The 14,658-nt window shown below is 40.1% G+C and overlaps 1 protein-coding gene across 2 annotated transcripts in view; it reads right to left on the reverse strand.

Annotated features, from left to right (window-relative positions):
- Positions 1-235: 235 nt before the first annotated feature.
- The window catches only part of CACUL1 (CDK2 associated cullin domain 1), a 43,353-nt gene continuing 28,930 nt past the window's right edge, over positions 236-14,658 (reverse strand). For both annotated transcript variants that reach the window (XM_050338466.1, XM_050338460.1), the window contains 4 exons: positions 9,553-9,642; positions 7,694-7,832; positions 4,775-4,815; positions 236-3,675 (listed from right to left, as the gene is read on the reverse strand). In XM_050338466.1, coding sequence (XP_050194423.1) covers positions 3,635-3,675; positions 4,775-4,815; positions 7,694-7,832; positions 9,553-9,642 — 311 coding nt within the window. In that variant the 3' untranslated portion in view covers positions 236-3,634. The remainder of the gene's footprint in view (positions 3,676-4,774; positions 4,816-7,693; positions 7,833-9,552; positions 9,643-14,658) is intronic.

A 14,658-nucleotide genomic window follows, 5' to 3' on the forward strand; every position in this document is an offset into this window, starting at 1 on the left:
TTCTATCAAATGACAGGAGTTAAAAACTTCTTCTTCAACCTACTCATCTGTAAACACTTCCCCAACCATTGCAGAAGGGATATAGCTGAAGAAGAGTTGAGTGCTTTTCTAGGGAGCTCCTCTACCCTATTATTTGTATCAAAGACATCTTGGCCACATGTTGGCAATTGCCAACCATCACAGAAGTCAGCAGGATGAATTTAAATACTTCAACTTCTCAAATCAAGAAATGCAATTATTCTAAAAATATTTTAATGTAGCAAGTTTGGCTATAGAACCAGTGCAACACAGAGAGGACACCCATCTATATAACCAACTTTACTGCTTAATCTTAACAGAGTAAGCTACAGATGCAATGGATTCACCACAAGTTATTTGGTTAAACTAAATACTGCAGTTAGGATCATGCTGTTGGTAATTGTGGCTTTACAGTACCAGTGCTCAAGTTGGCTGAGTTAGTTCAACTGTAAGTAAATTGCAAGTTTACAGAGAAACAAAATAATTTAGAATAGTATGCTGTATTCTGTTCCATGCTCAGTCACAATGATAATGTCTTCAACAGATAAACCATATTTCAGCATTATGTTGATAATTTTGATGGCATTATTGTTCCAGAAGTTTGTCCCAAAAACAACACTTTGTAAAATGAATGTAGAACCCTTGCCTCAAACGTGAAGCAAAACACGTTATTTACACACCTGAACCAGGAAAACCACTTTAAGAACAGATTAAAACTGTGATCACTTGACAAAGATGACAGAGCTTGGTTACTGTATTATGTGAACTAGGATGGCAACAAAGTTGTAAACAAACTTTAACCAAATTAGGTTAATGCATCTGTTCTTACCTCAAGAATATTGCCATTTCAGCAGACAGTGATTTTTAAAGCTAAGGACACTATCAGAGGTTTTGTTTTTGTTTAAAGCCAAAACTTTAAAACCCCAGAAGCTGGCAAATCATTTTTGTTCCCCATTAGCCTACATTACCTTCTCCACAGCATAATTCAGCAACATTTTCAACCCCCCTGGTTTTACCCAATTCTGCTCCAACTTAAGTAGCTGGTAGCAAAGTTGAAGCAAACACTATCAACACCTGAAAATCCCTACCCAGAGTGGTTTGTTTTTCCACTCCTGGGGATGAGATCAGACTGCTGGCATTCTTCTACATGGAAATAAAAACACTAAAGCATTTGCTCTTAATTTTGAAAGAAAAACCTCCTCAAAAATCAAACAGGCTTTGCAAATATGCAAAGAAATACGTACGTAAACCAGAGCTGACTCTGTCAATCCCAGCAGTGTCATCTTCGCCCCTCTTTCCCCCCACCCTCCAAATTAACAGCATTGCCGAAGTGGGTGATGTGACACTGATGGAATTAAATTCACTTACATGAAGCCTGGATACAAAAAAAAGAAAATGAGACTTTGTCCCTGCCGCACCTAATTTTTTTCCTGCGTTTTGTAATGAACCCATGCAAGTACAAAAGGAGTCGTGTTGGTATTTTGTTTTTCTTTAAACAGGCATCAGAGCTGTGCCAGACAAAACCGAACGAACTCTCATTTCACTTCAGAAAGATCTTGTACTACCAACTCATTTCTCTTCATAACTAAAGGTGATAAAAAAATAAATCCATAGCAATGAAAAAACCCCAAACCCCGTAGTCAAGCTGCTTTTCAAGTATGTCGATCCCCTGGTGAGAGAGCTGCACTAGCCACACTAATGATTAAAACCTACATCACAATGATTAGACACACACCAGAGGCCTGATCTCCTGGAGCTGTGTCCAGCTGGATCTCCAGCCCAGCTCACACAAGCCTGGAGGCAGGAGGCCGATGGGGACACACGCACACCTTACACCACTCCTCAAATCCCTGATTCTACTGCACCCACTCTCACAGCCCCACCACAGCTCCTCCCAGCCAGGAGGGGCAGCACAGGAGCCTCAGAGTGATCTTGGACAGGTACCGCAGTTTGCTGATCAACCCAGTGCAAATCTCGTGCTCTCAGAGACCTTTGCAGAGCCCCCAGACTGCAGAATTTTGCCCACAGTGTTTCTACAAAGCACAGCATAAACCATATCCTAGTATTTCATTCAGCCTGGAATTCCCATCTCCATCTATTGCAATTATGGAACCACAGAATCACAGAACATTCTGAGTTGGAAGGGACCCACAAGTCCAACTCTTGAAGCCAAAGAAAAGTCAGTGAGAGGGGTTCTACAAGAGCTGGTCCCTGCATTAAACACTAATACACATGAAAAACAAAGGGGGACAAACTTCCCAGTCACTATTAGTGATGGTGACAGGTTCAACTTTTCTTCCTTCCTCCTTAAATTCACCTCCTTTTTAATGCAAGAGAAAAGTGCAACTTTGCAGCATGTTTGTTCACATCAAGTTTTTCCTCAAGAACACATTTTGCAGTAACAAAATATGGTCTATAAAGTCGCAAAGTGCTCAAGCTGAAGGCACAGAGTACAAACACATAGGAAAACAGATTTCAAAATACCAAGTAACAAAACAAAGAGATAAAACAAAAATCTGGAATTGAAAACTCCCTGACAGAAGATACATTTACATGGTGTTACTGAACAAGTTATATTTTTGTTTTTATAAAAGGAGTCTATGCAGCAGTGGGGAAAGATGATGGAAAACTCTTTTAACCTTAATAAAACAGTGTTTGATCCCTACATCTATGACTAATAGTCTTGTGCCAGCTATTGCTTCCTTATTTACCTGTATCAGTGATCAACATGGACTAGCAGATGTCTTAACTTTTGAGAACAAGGATTGTGTGTCAGAGCAAAGAATGGTAAGAGAAGCACATTATAACCTGACCACATCTTTGAGATACTCTCAAGGAGAAAAGATTCATTAGAAGATCTGGAACCACATCCATAAGTCCATGGAAATAATTAGCATATATGGATGTATTCAGGAAATGTCATGAATATGCAACAGAAATGTGATGAATATGCATTAGTGCCACAAACATAAGCTGGTCTGTTAGGTTGCTGGTATGCATGCTTTGTGGAGCAATCCCCATGCATCCAGCACTGGTAATACAGTGATGTTGGCTTCCTAACCTACCAAATTGGTTGGAGAGTCTATTTCCCAATTTCCGGTGACAAAGGGACCAACTCTTAAAAGGTGACAATTTTTAAACTAACAAACAAATACTGCAAAATAATGAAACTTTATTCTTATTATTAAGTAGAAGCTCCAGAAAATAACTTGAAGTTCAAAAACTAATACACTGACGTGTTAACTAGTTTTAAGAATGTCCTTAATATTAAGAAAAGAGTGCAAAAAGGATTCTTCCATTCTAATGCTTTTTGGAAGCTGCTGATTTCGGCTGCCCATTTCCACTTTGAAAGGATTGTTTTTCAAGGTGCATTCCTCACAGAAGTCGCAGAACATGAACTTGCTGACAGGCCAGGCCAAGGAACCACGTCTTTCAAAGTCACCCCAACTGTAGCAGCAACTGACATTACACAAAGAAGAAAGTCCAAAGCTCTTCTTTGAGGCGCAGTTCGTGTCAGAGCTTGAGTATCAGCAGGTGCCAAAGGAGGCTCCAGATACCACCTGTGCTCCTCCAGTGTCTGTTCTGGCCAGGAATAGAAGCTGATCCAGTATATTCACTATCTGTATCCCCTGGAGCTTGCACAGGCTGATGAGCCACCTGAAATTACACAAAAAGTTCGAGAAATTCTCTCATATTAAACTTCCACATTATGACCCTTGCCCCCATTCCCCAAAAACACAGCATTGCCTGCAAAACATTAACAGCATAAAGAGAAGCTGATAAACCATATGAATGTCCATTCATTCATTTCAGCTTACAGTAACAGTTCATCATAAAACTGTCTGGCATTTTATGGTAGGAAATAAAGCCAACATCCTCAGCTGAAAGCACGAGAGGAAACTTGGTGGAAAGAATGCCAGAAAATGAGCTGAAGTTAACAACAGTACCACAACAGATACTATTCCCCAATCCCCCAAGGCTGTTTAATGACAATCAAGGCCTTGTCCTTCAATCCTAACCTAGATTGTACAGGACTAGTCTTTCCTGGCCAAATGCTTAGTCAGCAGGAAAGACGAGCAGAGGATTGGACCTTTGGCTGACTGCACCCAAATTAGGGCTGTCTGGAGTAGAGGAACCAACTCCTCTCTGTGTCTCTTCTCCTACACTGGAGGAAATTTGGGGAACAAAGTGAAGAACCTCACAGTTAATCATGCAGCAAGAGGCTTCAGCTACCAACAGGAGGGAACTTCCATGCTGCATGACCCCAACACTTGAACGCTGCCTTTAGTGACCCAACGCAGGTGGATCCTGAGTTGGATCAGACACATCTCTAAGGCTTCCAGGTTGAAAAGCACAACCCTCCAAACTCTCCATTCTGTCAAGAGTCAGAGACACACATCACCAGTGGGTGATTTACAGAGGTGGGCTGGCTCATAACATTGCCTGTTATGTGTATCCTGAGCAGGCAGGGACCTGGGAGAACGACTTTCTCTTTCCTCAAGACCTCAGCTTCCACTTAAATCAAGTGAAGTAGCTTGCCCTTAGTACCCAGGATGGTGGCTGGGGGGCTCTGGCACAGCTAGCCGGGCTCTAGATCCAAGAAATTTGTATTTTTACCTGGCATGGTCAAGGTTACATTGCAGGCAGCTTGATACTTGTGGGGATGGAGCCTCGGGCACCTCAGCACCCTGAACACACACAAGTCCCCCCCTGTCCCTGTGCCCAACCTGCAGGGCAGGGTTAGGGGAATACTCACTGTAAAGCTCTTCTCCAGGCCTCTTGCGTGACTGGTCACCTCTGGGAAGGAAGAGAAACAAAGGGTTTCTCATGATAACCTGAATTAAAGATGCCCCTGCTCACTGCAGGGAGGCTGGACCTTTAAATGTCCCTTCCAACCCAAACCATCTGATGATTTTCAGAACAGCAGCAAAATACCTCAGCACAACCATCAATCAGCTTGCAGAGATTTAGAAACAAAATGCAAACACAGTAACAACAACACTACTGCAGGATTCCAAATTTACTAAAACAAAAGGATAAGCTACATTTTGTAGATTCAATTAGCTCAGCTTTCTGTTACAGATTTCATAGGATAATATGTTTGATGTCATAAGATATTTTTTTAGAAAATGAAGATGAGAAAAACTGCTCATATACAGCATGGTCTTAGGTCACAGATAAAATTGTATTCCTCAATTCAAACTCCTCAATCAAACTTGTAAAACTATGTGAAAAACTCTGTATCTATCAGCCTGAAAAGGTAAGATGCTCCTGGCAAAGCCCAACAATCAGGCTCTAGGCAAGTCTGAGCTGACAACACTTGCTCTTTAAGCAGATTTTAGTACTTAACAGTGGTGATAAACTGATTTCTTCAACTAGAGCCTGACATGCAATTAATGCTGCTGAAGACACCTCACTGTGCTGTGTTCCTCATGGTGATTGTAGCAGCAAATGCAGCAGCAAAAACATCACCATTTTCTGGCACAATTAAAGGAGAAAGATGACATTTAATACTAACCCAGAAGAGGCTTGGCATGCTACTCGATAAAAGAGAAAACCTTTTTATACATTTCTTTGTGTAGGAATAGAACCTCAGAAAAATTCTGACAAGTCATAAACAAGCATAACCTATGTTCATCACAGGAAGCGGCATATTACATCCTGAAATACATTTCAAGGCAAAATGCATTTCAAATACCACTGAAAAATGCCATGTAGCAAATAAAACTGAAGTAGAGGCAACATCTTTTTGCCTGTGCCCCTTTAATGATGACACTCAAATATAACCCCCGTGTTTACCAGCCTGCACTGACTCACTGATAGCACAACCCTATAAAACAGACTGTGCAAAACACACTCATCAGACACTGCCATCCATCAGCTATTCCTCTGCAAAGTTTCAGTTTGCACTTTTATTTCATGAAGTGAAAGCAAGCTGCATAGAAACAGCACTTACACAGAAGTATGAGCGGGTGGGGGGTGATTTTCTAAACCTACAGGGCATACCAAAACTCTCCACATGTCCAATACCCAGGAGATCCCATCCTCCAGAAAGCCAAAGAGTCAGAATTTAGACTCTGCAAACAGTATGTGACACAGAAACCTTTACTTAGATCTCGCTTGCCTGACTATCCTCTAGCCCTCAGCTCCTCTTTGCCCACGTCTATCACACAGGGCAGAAACTGCTTCCTACAAACTCGCATTAGTCCCACAGACAGAGAATTTTCTGCACCAAATAGGAGTTGCTAAAATATATTCTGAGGATCCCACAAAGTCTGTAAGAAGACAGTACCATGTAGGCATTCAGCCTTTGCAGTGGTCAGTGTCCCTTACTGCCTCTGCCAGCCTTTTGGAGTCTCCTCCTGACAGAACCAGCCAAAGCTAACAAGCCTCTCATTTTCAAGGAACTGAAGAAAAACACTTTTGGGACCGATTGCTTTTTGTGGATATAGACTGTTACAACTTGAAACCTCATGTTTAATTCCCTAAGAACTGTGAAACTGGTGAAAAGCAGAACTATAATTAGCCACCTACAGAATTAGCAAGATTGAAAGTTAGACAAAACTAAATTGTTCCTTTTTTTGTTTTGTTCTCTGCGTTGTATCCTTTTGTCAGCATTATATTCCTACTTGGTTTCAAAGTCTCAAACTCCTACTTCTTGGGCCAAATGCACTACTTTTTTAGCTCAAGCTCTTATGGCTTTATTTTTATTCATATCTCTCTAAAAAATTCCTTTAGTCAACAGAAAGCCTTATAAGGAGAGTCTACACCATACTATTTGCATTTGGGTCAACAGTAGAGCTTTGAAGCTCAATAATTTACCAAGCTTTGAAGACAGAGATTACCTTTGAGGAAAACTAGGTGGGCTGAAATCCAGAAATACATCTGACAGCAAACACACCCACATCTAGAGGGGGTTCAAACTACAGCTCCAGATTTGGAGCGTTGCACAGGTAACAGGAAAGATGAAGATGTTCTGTCTTCAGGAAGAAATCATCCTCTTGGGAACAGAGCAGTGTCTGCCCAGCCTGGGCTCAGATTGCCAGCCCACTGCAAAAGCAGCCAGGGCTGTGCTGAAAGGGCTGTGCCTCAGTCCAGGCAGCTTAGAACAGCACAGAGCAGCAGGCACTGCCCACCCTGAACAATCTACAGGAGGAACATTTTCTGCGGCGACTTTTACTGTTTGTTCTGCCGCCTTCTGCCCCCCCAGTTCAATACTCAGAAGAGAAATGCCCATTTAAAATAGACAACTTGTCTGGATAAATAACTCTGACAGTGGAATAAGGAGAAATCATCAACTGACATTTTCAGAAGCATCAAAAAAACCCCAAAAGGAGAGCTTATAAAAAACAAACAGCCAAAGTAAATGTTGAAGTTGAACAAGAGCATGACCATGCAGCAGAAGCACAACCAAAACACAGGGATGCATGAACTGAAAGCAATCTGTTTCATCAAAATAATATTTCAAGCCTTCCAATCATCTACTTTCTGGTACCATCTGCAGGGTTGTTAGTGCTCCAACACATGGAAAATAAGGTGATATTTCATATGGATACTGAGTTGTGGAAGTTTTTTATTAACTCTTAAATTATTTCTTCAGTATTTTTAGGTGTATCCATTTTTACCATTGCAGCACTGTCCAGAGCAATCACTGCTGAAGATTAATAACTATTACCTTGTAAATCCATTCTGAATAAGCTCTCTTTGAAGTTTCTGGTCTTGAGCAGCATATTCCTGAAGCTCAGATTCCACAGCAGGGGGGAGAACATTTGGGATGAATTTAGAAAATAAAGCTGGTGCCATCTGTACCCATTCTGTAAAAAGACAGAAAGCAACAACAAAACATGTGGAAGAGATTTTTTTGTACAAAATTTATTCTTCGGCAAATGTAACTTTATTTTAAATACATATCAGTATCTTGAATTAAAAAAAGAAAAAACCAAAATCCCTCCCTAAAAACCACAGACATTGTGTCTTAAAGCATAACAAATAATCAGACTTAAAATCAGATGTTTACATCTAGATAAAGGAGTATTTTTCATCATCAACCTCATCATCAAATTGAAATTCAGTTCTTGCTTCATCTTGCAAGACCTTCTGAGTCTCTGGACACTCTCAAGGACAGGCAACTGAGGATCAGCAATTTCACCTTGATAATCAGGTAATTGTAGACCCCTTTACTCCAGGAAACTCATTCACAAACTGTACCTGAGCCTTACTTCTAAAAAGAACAGTAGTATCACCATACAACCCTGCTTCTCCATTTTAAATGAAATAATGCATTTCTCTCCCTGACCTTCCAAAGCTTTGATGAACAAATGCAATTCTAACCTGCACTAGTTCAGCTTCAGGACAGAAACGTGATTTAATTTCACTACACTGAACATTGCCTCACAGGAGCAAGACAGTTGACCTTAAAACTGCTCCAAGGCTGATTGTAAGAAACACAGAAGAGACTGAGCAAAGGACCAAAACTGGCCTGATAGCAACTGTATAACAAGGCCTGAGAAAAACAAATGGCCCTTAAGTACTTCTGCAGCCAGACTATCCCCAGGTTGTAGCAGTTATCTTAAACCTAATCTTTACTTAGGAAAAAAGGGATGCTTTAAAATTTATTCATTAAGGTACATCCCAATTCCCACACTCCTTGTCAAAGGCTGAGAAGTGTGAGAAGCAGGCAATTAGAGCAAATGTGATAACCTACAGTCAGTCACCTGGCTCTCCCTGAAAGTGCTTTATCCATGCATTTTGTAAATGGAGGGTCCGCCACATTCCTGGCTTACGTGTTAAATATTGCACTGAAGGTTTTTGTAAAGGATTCCCATCCTCATTTCTATTCCATAAATGGGGATTGCCAAGCAAAGATAGACTGAAGCTCAGACACAACCCTTCTCTCAGTCACAGCAAGGTAAGAAGAAATTATCAGTACTGTAAAAGGAAGGGAAGCAGGTACCATTTATTTATGGATACTTTGAACACTTCCTGTTTTTAAAAAGTCTCAAACACACAGCAAAGCTCTGCTCACTTCTCCAAAACTTACAGAACCAAAGACTTTGGTACAGAATTGATTAAAATCTGCAACTCCATTTTCCTTTCAACATACTTGTTGTTGCATAAGGTGTCATGATGTGTTCACAAGTTAAATGAGCTCTTCCATGAAATAATACCAACCAAACAATGGCTTCACAGAAGAGAAAGTCATTCACCTCGTGCCAAAGACCTGACTGTTTGAAATGCAACCTGCAGTGTAACTTCCACCATTTCAGTACTTCTTTACACAGATCTGCCCTTTGTCTGCAGAGCAGAGGGTTGGGCTGGTTTCTTTAGTTGTGTCTGGTATTCTCGTGGTACCTTGTGCAGGTCGGATGGGCAACAAGAACCAGGGCAGAACTTAAGCATTGTGATGGACAGAACACAAGTCACATTTTTTTCTGTTAACTGTGCATTAAATAGAGAGTGTACAAGTGTAGGAAAATACATATTTAGGGAAACATGTCCCAGTATGAGAGCAGCACAAGCATTCCTCCTGGTTACCTGGTCGTAGTGTATACAGGCCCTTCACAATGTTTGCCATGGTCGAAGGAGTTATCTGAAACGGCCTTGACTGAGCTTCCAAAAGTAAAGCTGAAACAAAATTAGGAGAATCAGCAATTTTTCTAACCAAGAAATACAGGCTCTCACACTTATATTTTTCCAGCAAAAATACAGTAGCTGTGCTGGTTTTGATATCTGATGTCCTCACAAAGCAAACGATCAGGAATCTGAACCTGACAACTCAATTCATCTACAGTAATGAAACATCACCTTTAAAGAGAAGTATCCTGTTCAAATCAGGTATGATGAGAATGTGGAATAACCTATTTAGGTAAAATTCAGCAAGCAATGGCTCTAAGTATTCAGCCAGAGAACTGAAGTAAACAATTTATTTTTAGATGCATTCTCATACTGAGGGTGTTAAACACAGATCCACAAATCCCAACTTTACAGCATTTCGAATCTTGTACATAGAACTAAGGATGGACTGAAAGTCCATGCACTGTAAACATCAAATAAGAAAAGTTGTTCTTTTAAGCACAAATTGACATTTTCATCTCATTCTTGGTATCTTCTGTAGTAAATATGGCAATAATTGTATCTTCTTGTGGAAAAACCTGGCAATAGCACATTAATAACTTGAACTATGATATAAGCTGGCCTTTATCCTGATGTATACTTAAGTGAGCTTTGTTCCTACATCTGAATTACAGAAACACACACACAGAAGTGCAAGAAATTGGGAAGATGTAAACCAACTGCTACCTCTCAGTTTTCATTTGTCTGCAAAGGAGTTGAGCAATACAGACACCTTTCTGTGGTTATTACAGACTTATAATCAGGGCACATCTCCTGGGCTCACATTGTAGAGACTCTGCTTTTTTAGGCTTCAGAGCATCTCCAGTTCCAGCTTCAGCATCTGCCAACTATGGCACTTACCATAAAAAGAAAAATCTTCAGTAGCATGTTCTGCTTCTCTGAAGCTGTTTAAGTGGCTCATGTCATAGGGAAATTAAAACAAAGTATTTTTTCCAGCCTTCAAGTAATCAAAGTTGTTATATTTAACTGTTATAGATGAATTTATTTTACAAAGAGCCATCTTAAAAGTGCTTGCTCATTTCAGCTGAAGCCTTGAGGGTGTGAGAGCCTGTGATTTGTTTCGTAATGACATATTTACAGCCCCTTCCCTAAAGATGTTTCAAACAGGCTCTTTCCTAAAGATTTTTCACACAGCCTCTTGGCAGCCAACCACGTTGCAAATCACAGATTAAAACGGGCATAATGCTTTATAATGTGACAGTAATGCACAATCCAAACAATGTGGTATAAAATATGTGTGTCTTTAGTTAGACTGTGGCTACTTCAGCCTAAGATTCACCAATAGATTTGCAAAGTGGCCAGAGAACTGTGAATTTGCTCTGTACATTAAGACATTAAATTCCACTCCTAACCTATGTAAAACAAATTATTTAAAACAAAAACAACTTCTACATCACTATATTGCAGCTTCAGACATTAACGTTTCTTATCTTGGTCTCTGCAAGTGCATTCATATCCTGCTCCAGTGCAAATGTAAACCACTCCTGATTTACAGCCAGTAAATACAACTATGATAGTATCATATTCAACAATATAGCAAAGTAATGGCATATATTTCCCATCTCTCAATAACGAAAATTAAAGAACCATACAGTGTAAACTAACCCAGCCTACACCTCACAATCTCACAAAAGACTAAGACTAACAAATGCCAAGGTTTTGCCTCTTGCTTCATTAGCATAACTAATGAGAGCCTGAAAGACAGAGGTTGCACAGACTCCTACCTACTCCCACCTGCAGCATTTACAAAGACAGAGGGGGGTGAGGCAGAATAAACCTAAACCTCAGCTGAATGACAGTGGTAACGGCACTGTGATAATATCTGAACACCCCCACAGTGTTTATGCACTAACATCACATTCTACAGAGTAAGTAACTAATATGCAAAGAGGTTAATTAACCTGTAAATAGTCTTGAAAATAACTCATGGCAGAATCAAAGAAATGTGGATTCCCATGATGAAATGCTTTAACTGCAGAAAGACACAAGAAGCTCTGAAATGTTCCTGAACTGAGGTAAGAGACAATACCCAAAACAGCCTCAAGGATTTTTGAGGCACAGAGGATGAACAGGTACAAACCTGCAACACTTCAGGTACCCTGTAACCCCGTTATCCCTCAGGAGCACTGAAGAACCTCATCCTTCAAGGAATGTTCAAGCTACTTCCTATTACAGTGGGGCACCTGGAACAAGATCCAGGACACCAGTAGTTCCAGAGTTCAAATTCACGTGGTCGTAACTCCAGACTGACTTGCAAAAACAAAAGGGTCAGCTGTTCTAAAAGGCTTTTTCTATCCCTCATCATTCCTTTCAAAATAGATTTATTTTGCTTAGCAAAGATGTAACTTTTCTGGCAGGACAGTGAAACTTTTGCATGTCAGTAAAACAATGGGTTTTTTTTGCTCCCTTTGCAGTAACTTCAAAGTAAGGTATTTTAACAAATCATACATAAGTATGACCTAAGCAGATGTGTTCAAAGCTGTAATTATTCAACAATGCACTTGAAAAAAATATAAACCATATTCCCATTAAAAGCAACTCCAAGAGCTTCCACAACTCAGGCACCAGTCCAGTGCAGCCCATGCAGAGCACTGCACATTTGCAGTTTCATCCACCTCCTCATGATCCTGCCTTTTCATTTTCCTTTAAACAGAGTTAAAAATAAATTTTTACTAACTTAAATTCTTTATAAGTTTGTAATGACTTAAAATGTAGATCAGAAATAATATAAAAAAGCTGTCTTTATTATTCATTACTAAGCGTTTGCTACTGGGCATTTAATAAAGCCACAGATCACTTTTAAAATATTCATTACCTACACCAAAAGCCTTATTAAGTATCTCATAAAAATGCTACAAAACAAAAATTCTGAGTCTTAATCACATGGAAAATATTCAGCGCTGTAAAAAGAATAAATATGAAAAACAATGCCATAAATGTAGAAATATATATGCTTTTGGACTTCTATAATTGGAAAATAAGGTGGTATTTTCACGTTTATAATTTTGCTATTTCTTTGCCAAGGAGGCAGATTAACCACGATGGCCACTACTTGAGACTGTACTTTCCAACTTAACGTGAGGTGCTGAGACTTAATCAACATGAAACAAGGAAAACAAGAAACATTGCTGCAACTTTTCAAAATGAGCTAGCTCTTTGATGAAGGGTTTAGCTCAGAGACAAAATTTACCTGTAAATGGTAATAACACTGAACTATTTGCCTATGTAAAATAAGCTAGAAATCAAACACTGAACAAATTCACTATACTACAGATGCACAAAAATCTTTAAAAATTACTTTGAATCAAGAACCTGAGAATAAATACATCCCTTCCCTCCATCTCACAAAAGGACTCTTTATACTACAGAACCCTCTTGCCCCCCAAATCTGTCAGAAGCTGGTGTTTCCACAGCTTCATAGTTGACGAAAAGGGTACACCAGTTTTTTGTTTTAAAAGAATTCTAACAGCAATCACCCTGCTTTAGGCTGCAATGAATCAGTATTTTCTACTAGTGCTCTGCTGCCTTGCTCCAGTTCTAAGGCCCTGAGGAAGGAATCTTCTCATCTCATTTTACCTATCCTGACACGTAGGCTAATTGTAAAGACAGAGAACAAGTCACTCCACAGGCCAGTAATTCTGCCTTTTGAAACGTTTATTTTTTAAAGAAATCTACCTTTTTTTTAATCCCTTTGTCATTCTTAAGCTTAAAAAGGAAGAAACAGTTTGTGAAGGTGACAGAGTGAAGTTGTACAGGGGCTGAGTAACACAATATATTACAGAAGGGACTCAGTAATCACTAAAAAAGTCAGTAATCAGTAAAAAACCTCAGTAAAAAAAGGTCATTTTTTAAACATATTGGTTCTGTCATCACAGTAGTCACTCTGTGCCTCAAAGGAAAAAAGAACAGGGATTTAAAATGCTTAAGGGCAGTTTCTGTATTAAAGCTTTAGTTCAGATTAGAAATGTGATTTTGAAGCAAATTCACTGATCATCCCCACTTACTGTTCCTTGGTTGGTGTGACAGAGCTGCCTTGGAGCGTATCACTTTAATTCCTTTTGGGCAAGATTGAGCCAGATGTGCTTGAACTGCTGCTAACTGGAATTCTCTCCAAAGGACCAGGCAGCAGCAGGTGTGGAATGAAACTCTCCAAAAAGCATGTAAAGGACAATACTGGGTCCTCACCACCTAAGTGTTTCACCCTCTGCAGACCTGCTCCCTTTACACCACTCCACTTACTAATGCAGATGGAGCCTAAAGCATGCAGTGAAATCCTACAGGGCCCACACCTTTCAGATCAGCCTGTGCTCATCAATCTTCCGTGGCCCCAAACCTATCATGATGCTCAGGGCTTCTTGTCAAAGCCAACTCCAAACAGACATCCAAGAACACGTTCACTCAAAGGAACTGCTGTTTTCTTACGAGACACAGTCCTTAGATCTGACATGGAAACGAGAAGCACAAAGAACAACTCCTTGAATGTCAGTCTGAAGGGCAGCAGCACACAGGAAGGGTGGGGGCAATGCTTTCTGCGTGGAGATTAAAAATGATGAGTGTTTTCTCCCCTTTTCAGGGGGTTTTCTCTGCAGTTTGTGTGTCAAGACAATAACAGGTTGCTTTTCGTACGCAGATTGTTTGAGACAGATGTCAAAATTGAAGGGGGGAAAAGAAATGCCACCTCAAGCAGGGTGTCAACCCAATCCATCTTCTTCTTGTCTATCTCTGCCAAAGGCTGAGGCATAGAGAGTGAGTAAAAAACCAGCACACATCAAAATAAACCCTGTGGTCTCTGTTGTAGCTGTACAGTCAGGCCATGAACTTGGCATCAATCACAGTCCTTCTCTCAGCCTTTTACACTGCTCTTCTCAAACAGAGAATTCTGTATTCACAAACAAAGGCTGGATATGGGATTTATTAACAAAAGGCATTATGTCATAGGAGCACACAGCCAAAGAGATGAGGGTCCCTTCCCTCACTGACATCAACAGGCTTCTGGAGGTCAACACA

The sequence above is a fragment of the Myiozetetes cayanensis genome, unplaced genomic scaffold (assembly GCF_022539395.1).
Source record: "Myiozetetes cayanensis isolate MyiCay16 unplaced genomic scaffold, myiCay2020 scf10, whole genome shotgun sequence".
Classification (NCBI taxonomy): domain Eukaryota; kingdom Metazoa; phylum Chordata; class Aves; order Passeriformes; family Tyrannidae; genus Myiozetetes; species Myiozetetes cayanensis.